This window comes from Hydractinia symbiolongicarpus, chromosome 2 (assembly GCF_029227915.1).
Source record: "Hydractinia symbiolongicarpus strain clone_291-10 chromosome 2, HSymV2.1, whole genome shotgun sequence".
NCBI classification, from domain to species: Eukaryota; Metazoa; Cnidaria; class Hydrozoa; order Anthoathecata; family Hydractiniidae; genus Hydractinia; species Hydractinia symbiolongicarpus.
This window is the reverse complement of record NC_079876.1, coordinates 23,587,781-23,607,574: the sequence shown is the minus strand read 5'-3', so window position 1 is coordinate 23,607,574 and position 19,794 is coordinate 23,587,781. Positions and strand designations below refer to the sequence as shown.

The 19,794-nt window shown below is 31.6% G+C and overlaps 2 protein-coding genes across 2 annotated transcripts; one reads left to right on the top strand and one right to left on the bottom strand.

The window, feature by feature from the left end:
- Positions 1-165: 165 nt before the first annotated feature.
- Positions 166-6,603, top strand: LOC130630253 (plasminogen receptor (KT)-like). Its single transcript, XM_057443677.1, has 4 exons — positions 166-3,759; positions 3,942-4,072; positions 5,106-5,215; positions 6,358-6,603. The coding sequence occupies exons 1-4, from the start codon at positions 3,667-3,669 to the stop codon at positions 6,453-6,455; spliced, it is 432 nt and encodes a 143-aa protein (XP_057299660.1). The 5' UTR covers positions 166-3,666; the 3' UTR covers positions 6,456-6,603.
- Positions 6,604-8,809: 2,206 nt separating this feature from the next.
- LOC130630248 (protein wntless homolog) lies at positions 8,810-18,248 on the bottom strand. Its single transcript, XM_057443669.1, has 14 exons — positions 18,103-18,248; positions 16,155-16,337; positions 15,682-15,822; positions 15,450-15,583; positions 14,588-14,767; positions 13,986-14,122; positions 13,624-13,664; positions 12,340-12,467; positions 12,005-12,102; positions 11,723-11,786; positions 11,321-11,464; positions 10,594-10,738; positions 10,394-10,498; positions 8,810-9,594 (listed from the first exon to the last, which is right to left on the bottom strand). Exons 1-14 carry the CDS (start codon positions 18,206-18,208, stop codon positions 9,506-9,508), a joined length of 1,695 nt encoding a protein of 564 aa, XP_057299652.1. The 5' UTR covers positions 18,209-18,248; the 3' UTR covers positions 8,810-9,505.
- Positions 18,249-19,794: the final 1,546 nt, after the last annotated feature.

Below are 19,794 nucleotides of genomic sequence, written 5' to 3'. Positions count from 1 at the left end.
TACAGCTTGTTCTTACCTGTGTCGTATATTATAGGTAGGCATGTGTGTGGCTTTTGCTTTTAATGATGTTTCCTTTGCAGTCCGAAATAGCGCTTTGTATAATTTTGTTGTTTTTTAATTTACTCGTCGGTTGTGGCTATGTGTGTTCAAATGATTTTTAATTTTCCGAACCTGAGCCGTGTTTTGATAAACTAGCTGGATATTTGATAGAAGCAAAAAGAGATGAATGACAGCAATCCTTATTTTTGTTTAGCTTAAATTAGGACTTTAAACAGCTGCTAAGCTAGCTTTTAGCAGCTGTTTAAAATCTTTTTCTCCTTGCAGCCAGCTAATAGATAGCTAAAGCGTTTATATTCTCAGATCCATTACACAAATAATAGACAATCTGGAAATGCAGGCAGTAAGCTGTATTTAAGAGCATCAGTGAAACATGTCACTAGCGACAGTGGGAAACTTTTTTCACCTAAAGTCTTCAGTTTATTGATCGTCGATTTTTCCAATGTTTTGCACATGCGCAAGAATCCAGTAGAAGAGTAGACAAAGAAGGTGCCAATAAGCCGCAAATGCACGCATATATAAGCACGAGTTCGAACAACTTTTCAAATTAAATTGTCGGTTGTCCACCGAAACCGCCTAGAGTATTCCGGAAATTCAATTCTTTGTAACATACCATGTGAACGATAGTTGGAAGAAGGCGCTTGAAGAGAAAGGAGTTAATAAAGTGTATATGTGAGTTATTTATCAAGTAAATTTTATTAAAAACCATCAAAAACAGTTCTTTTAAGAACTCCGCGACCACATAGTAAGTTTATTTTAATTTTTATATTTTTCTGAATCATTAGTGTCTGTTTTTCTTTTTTTATTTGGGCATTGTTCAGGTCTATTCGGGTATTTTCTGGTGCATACTGGAATTTTTTTTAAAACGCCGAACTCACCTGAAAACGTCCACACTTTTTACGGCTTATACGGCTTATTGCCACCCTCGTAATAATAGACATTGAAGTTGTCTACAAAACTTGATAAATTTATTAAAAGATTGGAAGAGTGAAGAATTTTTAATTTGTTGTGCATAAAGTTTCTTCTTTTGTACTTTGTTCTTATATTTTCAGGTTATTCTTAACAAATAATGCACAGAAACAAAAGAAATTTAAAACTAGCATTAAAATTTGTGAAAATTTATTGCATTTGCTATTTCAGTCACATGTATTGCGTGTATATTTACCACGAAATCAGCCTGTGTGACAGACAAAATATGATGATTATTATGGTAAAGTTGTTAGCCCATGTAAAGAATTAAAGGGGCTACGAAACAACTGTTGGTTTTCGACTTTAGCGGCTTACATGAAAGCTGAGTGATTGGCGGTGAAAAAGTTTATGATCACAGAGGACAAAACAACGTCTTCAATCATCTTGAATAAAATATTGGGTGCATCCAAATATATTAGAAAATATAAGAAAAGTTCCCTACATATTGAATATATATCCATAATTTATTCAATATATATGTGTGTGATGAAGTTGTTTTAAAAATAATGGAAAAAGAAAAAGGTAGTAACCAGTTGTTGTGACTGATCAAAATTCTTTCTTCTTGTTGAATATTGTGGAGCTGTTTCTTGGTAAAAATCTTCTTGTTATCTCTACTGGGTCTGTGTGAGAAACTGATAGAGCTACAACTAAATGTTGAAGTTACTTATCAGAAAGCGACAACGTTGAATATAACATGGATAATGTTGGCATGAACACTTTGAGTTTTACGATAGAACTATGCCGAGAAATGTTAAATAAAAAATAAGTGGTCAGATAAGAAAATATAGGTGAAAAGCGAAGTGAAAAAAATGAAAAGAAAATGTGGAATAATCAAGAATCTATTGATTTTTTTGTTTCAGGTAACATTATTTCCAAGAATAACAGCTATATATAAAGTGAAAGTGAAATCGGAAAGTAACTTGTCCAATACTAAAATAAAAATACCTTTCCCTGAAAATCCTCCTCACCCATTAGATTTTCTAAAATTGATGGATAGCTAAAGTTTAATTCAAAATGTTTTAATGGGAATCGAATTTGGTAGATTTTTGTAAAAACTGCCAAATTCCAGTTAATTTGTTGTGGCAAGTTGTATATATACAGGGGTGAATACAGAAATTTAATCATATTAGTCTATTTTTTTACAAAGTCATTAAGAAAAAGGCATTAAAACTACACAATTTTATATATAGCTCAGTGATTTGTTATTTACTAGTTTAAAAATAGTAAGAAAGTTTCCCTGTACAATTTATCTACATTTATGTAACTAGCTAAAAACACAATCTATACAAATGTTACAAAATTTGCTTCTACCTATAACACTGTCCGTCGATAAACAAAGTTCACCAGAAAATAGTATTTTTCAAGGTCTTTTACCATTCTTTCAAGCTATATAAATTGTTGATTTAAAAAGAGCATTTATTCCATGTCACATCAGCTTGTAATTTGAAAATTCACAGTGGCAGGCACAAAATCTTTTTTTATCCAAATTTAACTGAGAGCAAGCTTTAATAAGAAAACATTGTGCATATTATTTTTTCAGCTGACAAAATACTTTCTAAAAACACCCACATACCATAGCTACAAAGTTTCACATTCAGTGCAGCATGGAAAACTCTTCACAAGTCACCCACAATGAATTTATCAGGATGTAGTTGCACAATTTTTGCAAAGTTCTTATTTCTCTGCTAATTTATAACTTTGATAAATCTTCGAAAGGAAATATGTTGTTTATTATTTTATTTTTGTTGCGAAAAAATATTGTATGAAGAAGTAGAGCATCATTTGTTTCTGTTTTTAACTGTTTTATGGTATTTCACAGGCGTGGCTTATATTTTTAACATACTTATGTCAAAGGTATGGGGTTGTTTTATACATTTTATGATTACATGCTACCTTTATTTATATTTTTTTGCACCTAAGGCAACAGAAAATGAAAGTATGGCCAAGTATGTTGAGATTAAATAATGGGGTATAATTTATGTTACTATTTCTACATTGAATTAAACCAAAAAATTGAATTTTGTGAAACAAAATGCATTACGCAGTTTCTTGTTTATTACACCGGATCATTGTTGAATATGGGCTCATATATATATTATACGCATGTGTTTATTATATATGCGTAGAAATTCTATAGAAATTTAACCTGTCAAGGAAGCCACCCAGGAAGATGTTTGCAATAAGTGAAATACTTTTTTAAAATTGTAGAAACAAGGCTTTTGATAAAAAAATTTAGTACATCCACCTGACTAGCTTGACATATCCTAAATCCGTGGCTGATTTCTGCTTTTTAGATAATAAAAATAATAAGGATGCTTGAAGCACTATATATATACCTGGGGCGTCTCAGGAAGTACTTTGTTCCTTTCCAGCTTAAAATGCATGTGTTATGTTAGCAACAAAATTTATGAATTAAGTTTAGCCTGGTTCTACAATTATTCATTGGCAGTTAGTTCCGTCTAAAGCAGTAATAACCTTCCTTTTACCACCCATTTCTCATTTTCATACTCATGCGGCAATACTAGCAGATGTGCTACATCAAGCATAATACAAAAATATCTATTGTATGGTTTATAAATGTAGGTGATCATAAATACATAAATCATTTCAGTGTGAAGAAATTGTAAAAAGTAAAAGAAGATGGGTGCAGTTCTTGGATCTCAAATGCGTGAAACTATGGAGGAAAATTTCAAAAAGAATCAAGAATTTATGTTGGCTACCCAAAAAATGCAGGTATTTTTAATGTGTACATAAAATGTATTACAATTTTTATATATATAATCCAAAACTATTTGAAACCAGTTCTTTAACCTCTTGTGCTGTTGTAATATAATTGTGAGAACTATTTAACCACATACATTATCCTTTTTTACATCAGGATCCATTATAACATGGGTTGTGTTTTTTGCTTGTAGTTAGGAAGGCAAATGGCTATGCAGCAACTTATGCAACAGAGAATGATGGCTGTCCAACTAGCTCGTCAGCGGGAAATGTTTAATTGGGTAGCAGCTTTTACTGGTACAACATCAGTTGTACTTCTGCTCGGGTAAAAGATATTGGATAATTTCAACATTTTGGGATTTTTGTGGTTGTTACTGCTTCATTTTTTATATACGCGTTAAAACACTAAAAATTCGGCATACATAAATTTGGCCCCTTTTTAGTCAATTTTGGCGAATTTGGTCAGAGTTCATGACGTGGAAAAACATTTGATACTAAAAAATTGTGGTACAGAGCAGTTTTAGAGCAGTATAGTTTGATAAAACACAGGTAGAGATACTAAACAATTTGTATGTATTCCAAGTTTCGTTTTAATAACACAATGATTCTGTTGACTGTACCGAAGTAGAAAACAAAATGGAATTTACATTGAACTACTAAATAGCAAGTTGTGGGTGGCATCATCATGGAGTTAATATGCGGAAACGACAAAGAAAAGACCAAAGGGAAAGCAGCAAAGCAGCGTTTAAAAATGATCTCTGTTATGCTGAAGTAGTTTGACATACAAGGAAATTTCAACAGCTATATTTTTTCTTTGTTTCAAAGTAATCGAGTGTTACCAGGCTACCCTTCCAAAGTACTGATGGTCTATTAAACTACACCATCAGTAAAATTTCAAGTCCTCCTTTTGGAATGGTAGCCTGGTAACACTCAATTACTTTATCCGTTATTTTAAACAATAGCGGATAAAAGAACGAAAATACATGGAATGTTTAAAAGAAATCTTCAAACAAATACTTTACATTATTCTGAAAGAGATATTAAAATTGAAAATGGCGTGGAGTACATGAAGACAAGAGTTAATAAGCAAGAGGGAGATGACAGTGTTAGCGATCACGTAGCAAAAGTGACGATGTAATATGCATTTTGGTAAAATATATGATTTTAACAATATTTGTTCTTTATTCTTGAATCCCCCACCCGTATATAAAATTTAAAATGTTAAAGACTAATCGATGATGTGATCTTTGGGCCGGGAAGCAGAACATTGTTAGTCTGACTAAAATTCAATTGCCAATGTGTACAAATCTTGTTCTGTGACTTCAGCCTTTATTAATCTGCATTTCTTTCACTTTCAGGTTTATGCGTAAGAAAAATCCTGCAGCACTTGCACCGTTGCTACCACTTGGTTTCATTACTGCATATCAATACGATGCTGTGTATGGTGATAAAATGACAAGAATAAGAGGTGGACGGAACTTGTCTATTATAAGTTATCTGCAATCAGGGACTGTACTTTAAATTTATTGTTTTGAAAGCGAGGCTATTTTTTTAAAAAAATTGTGTAACCTGTTTTTGTAGATTTTATTTTTATTTTTGGGGCGCTACTTTATTGTCGAATATTTTTGCAGGAAGATAATTTCGCGGTTTCGCGTCTTTTTAAAAATTCGCGAAACTAAATTCCAACAACTACCAGGTTATTTGCAACTCGCGAAAATAAATTTTGCAATATTCTTAGAGCTTGAATATAATTTCTTGAACCCCCTATATATTACACTAAAAAGCATTTAAAATCTTGCGTTTTCAATGTTTCTACATAAAATTTTGAATTTTTTGAGGCATTTAATTTTTGTCCATCCGCGGAAATAACTTCCTGCGAAACCATTAAAATTTTCTGTCTGCAAAAATTTCTAGTGACAAAAACTTTTGGTATTCAAAGATGCATCTTTTGGCGCAAAAATTATTATGTATTAAATACAGAACAAAATTTCGGTGCGAATAAATTATGACGCAGAAAACGTATTTTGTGCTGTATAAAAGTTATATGCGCGAAATTATACCGAATTTCTATAATTCGAATATTTCTATAATTTGAACGAGTGCTCAGTCACCGTCAATTTTCCTTAAGAAACTCTTATAAAAAACTTTCTACAATTCGAATTTCTATATTCGAAACTTTCTATAATTCGAACAGTTTTTCAGTCCCTTCAGCACCATTCTCTCCCATATTTGAATTTTAGAGTGTAAACAGAGCTTTGACAAATTCAATTTGTTGACCTGAGAAAAGCACTTGGTGATGCAACTCGTATTGTCGAAAGAGATCGTCTCTCCAATCAAACATTCAACAGTTTTTTAAATAGAGTTTCTTTTTTATGTAAACAATGAAAATAAAGATGGAATGAAACTTGAATTATGTTTTCTTGACTTTTGGAAATAACGTAATTTCTCTCTGTAATACGAATTTTCACTCTCTAAAGCTGAAAGTTCGAATTACAGAGACTTTCTATAATTCGAATCTCTCTATAATTCGAACAAAAATTTTTCGCCGTGGAAAATCGAATTAGGAACAGTCAACTGTATTAATTTGTTTACTCTTTTTTTTTATTTTAGCTGACGCTGAGTATATTTTGGACGAGCAATCAAATATGGTTGAATTTCCAAGAGGCAAGTTAAAACTAGAAGATGTCGAGAAATTTCGAAATCAGTAATTATTTTGAATGCCAAATTGATAGAACTTTCGTGGCTGGACCTTTTAAAAAACCCTGGTTTTATTATTTTTTCTTTTTCCTGTTTTTTTGTATTTTTTTTTTGTATTTTATTTTTTCATGCAATTTAATATATAGCTTTATAAGCTAATTCGTCAGTTTTTAACTTATTCACAGCCTTTTATAAGAATATCTTGCTGGCATTTAGGGTTAAAAATAATAGGTCTATTATTAACAGCAATAGAAGCTGGATAAATTTTTGGTATTATACAAAAAAAGAGAAGCGTATAATATGTAATGTGCCTTCAGTACATTATGTTCATATCATTGACGACATTATGATTTTCGCGGTAAAAGAAAGCAGTCGATTAGATAAAACGACAAAATATCAGAAAACTTGCGTATGTTTCGTTATTAAGCTGTTACACCCGCAACGTTTTGAGAACAATAAGATGATTCTGTCCAATATCTTAGCAGTTTGCTTAATGTTCATTAGCCAGACTATGTCGAACATCGTTTGCAAATGCGCGCTTTTTTATTGAAATTGCGTAAATTAAAGATTGCGAATTCGTAGCCTCGTATACTCTGAAGCAATTTTACGTTGAATTTATACAAAAATTGTAAACGAATCAGAAAAAAATGTAAAATACGAAATTTAAGTTATGGGTGTTCTAATGTTTAGGGCGAATTTTATATTCGTTAAAATGGCAGCATAAAAACATAAAAGGATGATATTTTCCGCCTTCGACGAAGATTTGCTACAATGCCGTTCATAACTTTTTTGAAAATAAGAAATAAATCAATCATACAATATCTTCTCTTTGATAGTGAAATTTTTGACCAAGTTCTATTAGTTCTTTTCAGTCCTGTCACTAAAGTTTATTAGTTTTTTTTATATTTGGAAACCGTGTATAACGAATTAATTACGTGTTACTTCTTCTATCTAATGATTTGTGTTAAATTTGCTTTACGATTTTGCAAATTTTAGTAGTTACTCACAAAGTAGCCAGGAGACAAAGCATAATCTCTCCTACCGCTGGGAAATCGGAATAGTAAAGGCGGGAAAAATTACGCTTAGTCGCAAATGAATTTCATGCAGTCAGAATACTGACTGTGGTTTTTGATTGGTCACGAGATTATCAGGAATTCCTTGTTTTAACCAAAAATAGCTTCACTCACCGAAACAAATATAATCAATTTTGTATTTAAGATGTGACCACGCTGGTTTTGTGCTTTTAACTCGAGGTTTACTCTGAGGAATTATTTTGTGTTTATTGGTGGATTTAAATTAGGGATTTGCTATGAGACATTTGTTTGCGTCTAAGCTTTCGTATGAGAGAAAACTAAACTAGGCTACGCTAAAGTTGTTCATAAAAAATCTGTGTATACGCTTTATCTTATAAGAACACCAAAATTGTAACAAGGCTGATAACTTTTCTTACTTCTCTATTGTTCTTTGTATTTCTTCTTCCAAGATTTCTAAGCAATAGATTTATTGCTTTTAACCTAAAATCCCAGTCTGATTTTCTTTAAAGCATATTCTCATCTCGGGGTATTTATTATATTTTTTACAAGGTCTCTCTACGCAATGTGATGTATTCAAAATTTTCAAAATCACTTTTATTTTCATTGTTCAAAGTTTTTAGGTTCGGCAGACAACCTGTATTTCACAACCCGCTCAAATTTGTTATTTAGAAATTATTTTTCAGGGCTAACATTATAACATTATATGTAAAAAGAACTGTAAAAAAAACAACAAGATTTTGTTACGGTGAATATGTGCAGTATGATTTATACTTTACTATATACCATATGTTTTATCCTGATCTTTCGAAAAGTTTTCATAAGACCCAGCATAATTTCTCTTACCAACGGGAAATCGGAGTATTTAAGGTGGGAAAAATTACGCTGGGTCTAAAACGATTTTTCTGCGGCCAGTAACTGGCCGCGCCTTTTGATTGGCTAATTCTATTGTTACGTGGTCTATATCGGGGAAAGCCTTTTTCCTCCCGAATTTTCGAGCGAGTGGTTTCACTCCCCCTAACAAACATTATTAAACTATTTTTAACAGACTAAGATGTGGCCAAGCGTGTAAACTACTCACAGATTAATTAAAATGACCTCTGAAGCGATTAGTCACATTGTTCAATTTAAACTCGGGGTTTCCGCTGAGTCATTCGTTCGCGTCTAAGCTTTTGTTTAGATAAACTCATCAACCTCGAAGAAGAAAGTTAACTAGACACAATTTGTGGCTGGATATCTAACAAAAAATCCTTAGAATGAACATCCCACTTTTTTAAAACGATTCATAATAAGCCATAATAAAGTTGTGGTAAATTTGATAAGTGATAACAGAGTTGTAATACACATCATATATTTAAACTCATGCACGTGTACAAAAAAAGCTATATGTATCTAAAATAACATCTTATTTAAAGTCAAAACGACTCTACTTTCGAGCTTCTTTGCTGGTGGCGATTATTCCAAATCTACTTTCTACCTCCACTACAAAACTATCAAAAAGTCAAGTTAACAAATTAATCAAAGTCGTTTATCCTGCCACCCAAGTACTAATACTTGTCCTGAAATTTTTACTTTAAAAACAAAAGGTTTAAAAGGTAACTCACAAATATGACGTAATGTTTTTTTTAAAAAAAACAAAAAAAAAATCGATTATAAAAATAAATGATTGTAAATAAATAAAAAAATATACATCAAAATATCGTGAATAAAAAAATATGTAGCTAGTACAAAAGAATAGCGAAAAAATGTTTTGAGAATAATAGCAAAAAAATGTAAATAGGTCAAGACAGAAAAATTTAGCAAAATATATCAAAGACAATACGAAACTCTCTTAAATAAGACGCTGTTGTATAATTTGAAGAAAAGTCAAACCTAAAATTTTTTGTAAAATATACCTTGGAAGATAAGACTACGTTACAACATCTTCCACCATGTGTACATACTGAAAGTTTTATGTCTTAGCATTCTGTGTCTTTCAGTTAATCCTAAAGTAACACATCGACGAGAAACTACATCTCTGTTTTCAAGTTTTAAGTCTTTGGGTGTCGAAAGTTAACCTCGTCTTCATCGCCTGACCCATCTCCGCCATGCAACAAATGTTCTGAACGGCGATATTGCACTGAAATTAGAAAGTAGAAAGAACTTTATGCACTCTCGCATTTTCAAAAATTACTATCTATAAGAAATCATCTCCAGCAAAGTAAGAACTTAACACGCATTTGAATTTGAATATTTTAAAAACAGAGAAAGGGGGAGGGAGGGGTATCCTAGAACCAGAACTTGGATGCAGGTATGAGAAGGCACATTGACGTATATAATATACCAATTAGGAATCAGCTGGTTAAAATGAGTTGGCTCTATTTTCAAATAGAGTTCTTAAACGACTACAAAACGATTCAATAAGCTCGCCCCGCCCCCTCACAATCTGATAAATGGGGTGTAATAAACGAATAATGAATTTTTTACGATGAACTTGCTACTTTTTTTATTTTCTGGTTTTACACAATAAACTTACTGTTTCTTGCAAAAAAATGATAGCTAGTTAAACAGGTTTATTTTATTAGAAAACTAAAAGCAAGGTAAGTACTTATATCGAATAAATTAAGGATATTCTATATATATGTAAGGCATTTTTCTGTCATTTTCAGTTATATTTGGATACTATCAATTGATTTAGGATGTTTTTTTGTCCTCACTTATCATAAACTTTTCACCGCCATTAGCTCGATTTTTGTGTAAGTCACTAAAGTCGAAAACCGTTTCGTAGCCCCTTTAAAAGAAGCTGGATATAGTTTTTGCATTGGTCAGTTCTAGCAGTTATGTAACTATGTAAATAACTCTTTAACATATGATTAATTTTCAAGCAAATAGTTTTTTCTACCACACGAAAAGTCAATTAAAAAAAAATTATATAATACCATCAGGTCCAGCATTTCTTGTACCATCTGAGCTAGGCGAATACAGTATCAACACAGAAAACACGTATGTTCCCCACATACCAAACATACCAAAATGCATTGCACCTAAAAACACAGAAAAAAATCCCGCATATAATTTTTCCTTTTTACAGATTCTCAATTCTTCAATACTCGATTAGTAAGAACGTTAATTCACTCACTGGAGAAAACAACATAATCATTCATGGCGCTGTCTTCAAATTTCCACGTTGTTTCATTGATTTGATCCAACACAAAACAAACGATAGTTGCTACGACCGTGAACAGACTCACCCACAACAACACACGGAAGCGGTATATGCGATTCTAAACGTAATTCGGTAATTTGTCTAATCACAAGTAACAGAAATACACTATAGGCCCTTATAACGTCGGCAATAAAAAGACCATTTTTCAGAAGAAAATAAAATAAAACGGCGTTGAATTACAAAATATTTTATTTCTCTTTAACTCGACAAAATACACGATTTTAAAATTTGAAACAAATATGAAACAAAGCGTATCGGTAAACTTTAGTAGGATTTTAAATAGCGAATTCTTACATGCCGACCTCCAATAACGAATGAGCGAATTTTGAAATCAGGGTAATAAAGGTCTTATTCTTTAATATTCCTGCAGCAGACTGGCTAATTTGTGAATCCATTTTAAATGAATTTTTGCAACTGATTTTTTTGAAAACATTAATTTTTGCTTATTTTAGTGCAATTTATAGATTTTTCGCAAATATGTCAAAATTTTAAATTTTCATGTGCCTAAATGTGGATATGTATTTCTTGGTGGTCTTGGTGACAATTCAAAGATGTATTATTGTTAGCATAAAAGATTGCTGGTGAGAAAATTATACACCCTTAATTGCAGCATTGTTATAAAGAAAAACTGATTGTTTACCTGGTAGTACAGTCTTCTGTCTTCTTGCATAGCTGGAAGTGCTACCTCCTTCATTCGGATATTTCGATACACAAAATACAGAAGACGCATGAAAAATAAACAATAGATAATCGAGGCGAATGCAGCAAGACCAAGAAACGCTTTCTACAAACTTAAGTTAAGAATAAAATCAAAAAAGAAAAAAGACAATTGATAAGAAGAAACATTTTTTTGACGAAGAAATCTACAATCAATTTTGCAAAGATTGATTCGATGTATTTTTTCACAGGCAATTTGCTTTTAAACGTACTCAAGGCTTTCTTACACAAAAATCACATAAAAAAATCACAGGCTGTAAATAAACATCAACGTATACTACATATGAAGAAAATATTTTTGATTGCGACAATAAGAAAAGGATACAGCTGCTTTTTCTCCTGCATCTTTCTTCCAAATTGTGTGAAATGGATTTGAAAGTTGGACACCTCTGCAAATAAACAAAAATATTGTAATCAAGTTCTACTTTTAATCTGATCACGCGGCAGATCAAGCGCACATCAAGCACAGTTTAAAAGGTTACCAATTTCATATATGCAACACAATGGATATTGAAGTAGGTATTGCATATGAATAACTCAAAAAACACGAAATAACAACTATAACAAAAACACCAACTAAAGTGCCAAGGAGAAAGTAACACAGTACCTCTCAACACAATCAAAAATAAACAAGGCCAAGCAGCCGACAGAGATGCTTCCAATTTCATACTTATACGAAGCTAATTTGTTTCGTTCGTTCTGATCCTGTAATAAAAAAGTAACGAAGAATCAAAATCTATGTTTTGTTAGAAGGCATTACATTCATTTAAAATTGATTTTCAGAAGGCGTTTAATATTTATTAAAAATTTCCCTAACTTTTAGAGTCCCGACTCTGCTGAACGAATACTAATCAATTAAAAAACGACTGTCGCTCTCTCTTTGGTGAAAACGAGTTCTTTGATTAATGCAGTTAAAATAACGTGTTTAAGTATCTCGCTTACCAAGATGTGTTCGCCAGAAAAGATGCACCAAAACACTAACAAAGCTGTATAAAACAATCCTTGTCGAAGATCAGAAAACAACAACATATACGGCATGTCAGCGACAAGTGTGAGCCAATCAATAGGAACTAAGAATAATGAATAAATATATATTTAAATTAGTTTTTGTTTTTTAAAAAAACTCCTGCTTCCATATTTGCTTGAGAAAATTTTTAGCATCCATAGGATTTATAATTTTGAACTAGATATTAATATAGGTTGTCAGTCATGCAAAAAGAAATAGTAAAAAAGAGAGATGCTCTGAAGAATTCATTTGGTTTTGATCTAAATACATGTCCTAAAATATTTAGTTAAATTAATTGTAAATTTGCTTGGTTAATTAGAGTGTGGCGAAAAATATGCAAATCATAAAAGAATATATTATAAAATATGCAGATAAATTTAGTTTTTGTTAATCTTTCATTTTGACATGTTAAAAAGAGTAAAAATATAGGATATATTTGTTTAGTGACTGCGAATGTGATTGTCACATATGATTGTCCTCACTAGGCCTCAAGTGAAAGACAAATCTCCTTCCCTCACTTTGAAGTTTTTTCACTCATTTTAAGTAGGTTTACATTGTTTAAGCACATAAATGCATAAAAATTTCCCAGATGAAGTAAATGTTATAGAAAGAATCAAAACTGACAATGTAACACTCAAACATGTGAAAACTGACAATGTAACACTCAAACATGTGAAAACTGACAATGTAACACTCAAACATGTGAAAACTGACAATGTAACACTCAAACATGTGAAAACTGACAATGTAACACTCAAACATGTGAAAACTGACAATGTAACACTCAAACATGTGAAAACTGACAATGTAACACTCAAACATGTGAAAACTGACAATGTAACACTCAAACATGTGAAAACAGACAATGTAACACTCAAACATGTTAAACCGACAATGTAACACTCAAAAATGTGAAAAGAAAAGTATTTAAACAGGTGAAAAGAGTCGTTAGTAAGAACATGGTTTCGAGAACTGTCAAAATTGTTGGAACGTAGTAAGTTATAGCGAATAGTGATATTTAAGGTTTCTAAGAAAACCTAGTTTATTTTCAATGCGGTTAAAGTCTGGAATATTAAATATTTTATGATGTTGGAAGTACTCCTCCCCCATAATTTTTTAACTGTAAATTCATAGTAACGTAATACTTTAATAGCTTATTTCTAACCTACAACTTGTGTATACTTTAAAAGGTTTCGTATTATTAAGAACAGGACTCTTACATAGTAGAATCAACATTGCACTTCCAAGCCAAAAAATTGATCTAAAAAAAGAAGAAGGAGAAGCATTATTGCATTTTCAGGACTAAATATTACCAGCATTAAATATCATATGTTAAACAACTATAGTGTGAAGTCACTTTAGGTATCACAGTATTAAGTTTTTCATCCCCTTCACTAACACACCAATTCACCACATCACAAAAAATTTAATAGCAACAGAAAAGGAAGAACACATATTTTATGCATTCCTATTAATTTTACATTCCTCCTCCTCCCCCTGCCTAATAAAAAATTCAAAAATACCAATCAAGGAAGAAGTGACAAATAAAATAACTTTGCATATAACGCGAAATATAAAATACTTTTCTAGAAGTGACTTTTCTCGATTCTCTCTTCGAATCCTGCGTAAGAAGAAAAACAGTGCGGCTGCAATAAATGGAAACATCACCGTCTTTGACACAAATAAAGAAATTGTGTATCCACCATTTTGATGTATTTCCTAAAAAATATAGTTACCATATTACAGGATGCCAACGAAATTCTTGTATGTTTTAATATCATTTCAATTAAATTTCAAAGGCAATTTCGTGACTTGTTGGCACCGCTGAAAAAATTTGGCTATTGAAACGAAACAAAGTATTTTCTACCAGCAGCATAAATGACAACAAGCAAAAAAGTCATTATTCCAGTTAAAACATCTATTTCTACAGCCTTTCTTAAATAAAATAAAACAGGGTAGGGTTTATTTATCAAAACATTTTAAAATCGAGTCATACATTGTGCAATCTGCACAATTAAAGGAAAAAAGTTGATAACGAGAAATTTTTCTAATCTAGCACAAGATTGAGGTTATAAATGCCAGCATATATTAATACCAGAAAACTATCTTGAAAAAGAACATTGCTTGTAACTCAAAATTTAACCCTAACCCTAACGTAACACCTTTTCGTATTAACCCACCTACCGTTAGATGCAAGCCACCAAAATAGCTTGTCTCACTGGCCAAACAAAACTTATTAGTATCGGTGGCAGGAAACTGCATATTCAAAATATAGTGTTTGTGTGCAACACTGCCAAGTTCAAAAAGATATTGGTCTTCACATGTGTAATACCCATCAGTAGTAACATTGTCATCACGTTTTTGCTAAAAAACAACACTAACACATTAGCTGATACATTTCAAGAAAGAAACTCATTTCTAAGTAAAAAATGAAGTTTCCTAACAATTCAATGGAACAGAAACATCATTTTGTTGCTTTTTATTAAGCAGTTTTAAGTTGTTTAAAGTACAAAGTCGACAGCACTTCTTAATATAAGACAGACAGTACTTCTCAATAAAAGGGAGACAGACAACACTTATTAATATAAGGGAGACAGAGAGCACTTCTTAATAAGGGAAACAGACAGCACTTTTTAATATAAGGGAGACAGACATCACTTCTTAAGACAGCACTTTTTAATATAAAGGAGACATCACTTCAACTATAAGGGAAACAGACAGCACTTCTCAATATAAGGGAGACCGACATCACTTGTTAATAAAAGGGAGACAGACAGTACTTTTCAATATAAGTGAGACAGACAGCACTTTTTAATATAAGGGATAAGACAGCACTTCTTAATAAGGGAAACAGACAGCACTTTTTAATATAAGGAAGACCAAAAGTAGTTCTCAATAAGGGAGACAAACATCATTTCTGAACAAGTGAGACAGACAATACCTTTTAATATAAGGGAAACATACAGCACTTCATAATATAAGGGAAGACACCAGCACTTGTTAACCAAATAAGGAGATTACTGAAAAGGTATTTTACAATACTTACCAGCATATTAAATTTACACTTGAGTGGGCGCTTTTGATTTTTCACAGATGTAAGAAGTGTCCAACTCGGTGGATTAACAGCATCTCCATCATAATCGCTATACCCTAATTTTGCGTTAAACTCTATCATACATTCTAAATTAGGTAAAAAAATTGTTACAACAAAGTTCAAGCTGCTAAACATTAAGAAAAGTATACAAATAAATAATATACAATCAAATAAAACAAAATACCTTGAGTGGTTTTAACTGCAACATTTCCAGTTACAACATTTTCCATCATGAAATCCACTTGTATAGTCATAAAAACAAGCATAAATTGATATACCCGATGCATAGTGTTGGATCCGGGATGAGGAAACTTGGACGATAAAACTAAAAGAGATGCAAACAGTGGTAAAAATTTTTTGCTACAATAATGCAAATAAGTTAAATAGAATAACAGTCTAAGTACAAATCAATATTTACCAAAAATATTTAATGGAATTTATTGATAAAACAAAAGGATATCTTATAAAATTTGTTGGACTTGAATGATAGAGGACTGGAGTTTCCTGATCTAACGTGGAATAACGTGTTTAATTCTAATGCTGCTTGTAAACACTTAGCTTTGGTTCTATCTAATTGACAAATTAATTTTAATGAGGATTCGGTTTGGTGATTTTTTATGTCACTATTCACCTTTGTTTTTTTCTATTATAACATACCTAGATGTTCTGCACTGATATTTTTTCTATGTTTGAACAAATCAACAATCTTTCCATTGTAATATTTCTGTTTTTCATTTGCAACAGGATCATCAACTTTATACCAAACCCATTTCTCTTGGTTGTAATCATCTGGTGTGAATAAATTGGCTATGTGAATATTAGCAGAAGCAGGATCAGCACCTGTGAAGGAAAATAAATACAACCTTTCAGTAAAGCGATAGGACTCAACTTAGTTTCAATTAGAAAAATTAGTACTACAAAAAGTAAAGTTTAATATCCTTATATCAGCTTTAAAAAAATTAAGAAAGAAAAGAATAACAAAACACAAAATGCTATCTATTTAGCCATTTTTAACTGTGATGTAACTCTAACGTATATATAAATGTAGCAAAACCAACTTGCACACACATCAGGCCTTTTCAGGAGAGGCGTGCAATAGCACGCGCACACCTCCACACACACACGCAAAATGGCTTAGGCGTGCTATTGATAGCACCTGCAAAATGACAAATTTTATAAGAAATTAACCAGTGCAGCACACCCAAAAACACACCTAAAAAACTTGAGGCGTGCTTTTTGGCACACACATATTAAAATTTTCCTGAAAAGGCCTGTGACACATTGGCAAAATTTTACTGACGTTCAGGCAAAGCCAATATGATTTTTTTAAAAATTTGCATAGTTACAAATAAATTTTAAGGAAACACTTCTGCATGAAATGTATATAACCATTGTTAACATGGCATATTCATATTGAATAATACACTAGAAACTTGTTTGTGTGGTAATCATACCAATGTACCACAATCTGTTACTGCTATTGCCATTGGTTAATAGTTGCAATATTTTAATGGCAAGGTTTTAGCATCTTCTTTTTCTTACTCCTTAAATTAGAAAAAATATAAATATTTTTGTTATTCTTTTATTATAATATTGTTAATACCATTATACTGAGCATACCGTTAAAGTATCAGTATTACCGTTTTAAAAACAGTTTCATTTCACTTGTGGGTACATTTAAAAGTGAAAAAACAACAATTTTTTATTTAAAGGGTTATTAAAAGTTGGTTAACAAGTCCTTTTAATTATTTTTAGAAGCTCTTTTCGTTCTCAAGATATTCACATTTAAGGAATTTCAGATTTAATTATGCTGCATAAGTTATGATGTCATATTTTTAGGAAATTTTGACATTTTCTGGCATAAGTAATTTTAGACCTGATATCAATGCATCTTTATTAATGCATAGTATGTTAAAGGCAAATTGATTAACATAATTTTTTTTGCTAAAATGACACTCATTTGATTTTTTCCAATGAGATAATAACCTGGAATCTGCAATTTCTTTTGTAATAAAATTGTCTGGGTAAGCTTGTATATGACCTAATGTTTACTGTTGAAACTATTCCCAAGACAAGTCAACATAGAAATGATAAGAATTTGACGTCGACGATAAACATAAACATAACACGCAAAAAATTTAATCTAAAAGTATTATGCGGAACAGCTGAATTAACATTTACTCACAATGGATTGTCGGTTTGCACAATCTCCTTAGTATCCCCTGTAAAACAAATCTTTGCTCTCAAAGGAATTCTTTTACAGCAATTGAAAAAAATCAAATCAAAGCTTTCAAACTTATGGAAAAAATTGTTAAAAAACAGCCAACTCAGGCAGTGCTAACAATATCGCTTATAATATACTTATAATATACTCTGGGTGCTTCATGGTAGTAGCACTTGTAATTTTATATTATATATTTTATCATTGAGCATTATTAACGCTAGTCCTTTAGTCTTACTTCCATCTTAACAGGTATATATTATAGGTTGTTACTCTTTTTCCCAAAACTGTCACATAACTTTGATCATGTATTTTAGATTATCACTTAAACTTGTGAAAGATGGCAAAATTTAAATATTGACAAAAGAATAAATACCCACAAACCTTTTGTTCCACCAATTACAAAAAAAGCTGAAGTAGCCACCAGAACAAAAAGTGTAAATAAAACCAACTGTTTTGCTGTTAGTGTTTCAAGTAGTGTTTGGCCCATGTTATGCTATGTTCACTAAAAAAAATAATAAAAAAAGATCACATTTTTTGTATAATTACAAGGAAACCGTTAACTCTATCTACATAGATGATGAAACAGCAAACCATGCAGTTGTCACACCTCTTCCTTTTGTGACCCTAATCATAAGCATGTCATCACAGGAGACCTTAGAGTAGTGGAAAACAAAAAACTTAGAAAACTTTTGACAAAGGGCCCAAACTTTAGAGAGCCCCGCACTATAAATTCTTCTTGATGTAACGGATGAGCAACGTACACTACCCATAATGTATTGGCCTCCTAAGATGCACAAAACACCTACATTATTCCGTTTTATTTTAGCCTCCAAGCATTGTAGCACGAAACCTCTGACTAATGTAATTTCTAGGGTATTTAAATTGATATTTGCTCAAGTTGAAAGCTTTCATAAAAAAAGCTATTTTTATTCTCAGTTTAATAAATTTTGGGTTGTTCAAAATTCTTTTCCCACTATTGATAAAATTGATAAAATAAATACCTCGAGTAAAACGTGAAAAACATCTCCACATTTAATTTCAGCACTCTATATACCAACATACCTCACAACCTTTTAATTCATGTATTATCACAGATAATTGATTTCGTTTTCGAATGTAAAAAGCAAAACAAACTGGGGTTACCAAATACGTCCGTGTATTGGACAAAGGCGTTAGCAATCATTTTTTTACCAAACAGGGTGTAAAAGACCTAGTTTCATTCTTAATCTCTAAATGTTTCTTTACCATTGGCAATTTCTTCTTTAAAGAAGATATTGGCATCCCCATGGGTATTGACCAGCCCCCTTTTGGGCCAACCTGTTCTTGTACTTCTAGGAAAAACAATTTGTTCAAAAATTAATCTCCGAGGGTTCTCCCAGAGCATATAAATACAACAACACAGGACGATTTATTGATGATCTGTGTACAATAAATTATGAAGAAGATTTCCTAACACGTCACAACATCATTTACCCTCCAGAACTACCAGAAAGTCGAACATCATGGAACCAAAGCTACATTTCTAGATTTAGATATTGGAATAAAAGACAACATTTTCATAATAAACTATTCGACAAAAGAGATAAATTTCCATTCCATATAGTAGCATAGCCAGGTCGGGAAATCAATATACCATTGTCTACCTTTTATGGACCAATCTTTTCCGAATTTTTACAAATTGGCAGATGCTGCTTACCAGTCGAAGACTTTATTTCCTGAGCTTTCATACTTTCTAATAGAATGATCAAACAAGGAGGAAATAAAAACATGATTTCCAAACACATTATTTAAGTAATGTGTCGCTACAATAGCATTTTTAATAAATATAACAAAAACAGTGAAGAAATATTTGAATTATTAATAACTAAAGAGGAAGAACATAGTTTTGCTACACGAATTTAGCTATTTTGTTATCACTTTACTATATAAACTCTTTGGATCCATTCACACACCATATATATCCCAAATATTTCATGGCAGGCTGTGTTTCATAATTCTTCATCTGCTGCTGGCTGGCTCATTCATATAGCTTTTTCAAAATCAAACCATTCTTACCTGCTGGACAGTTATTCC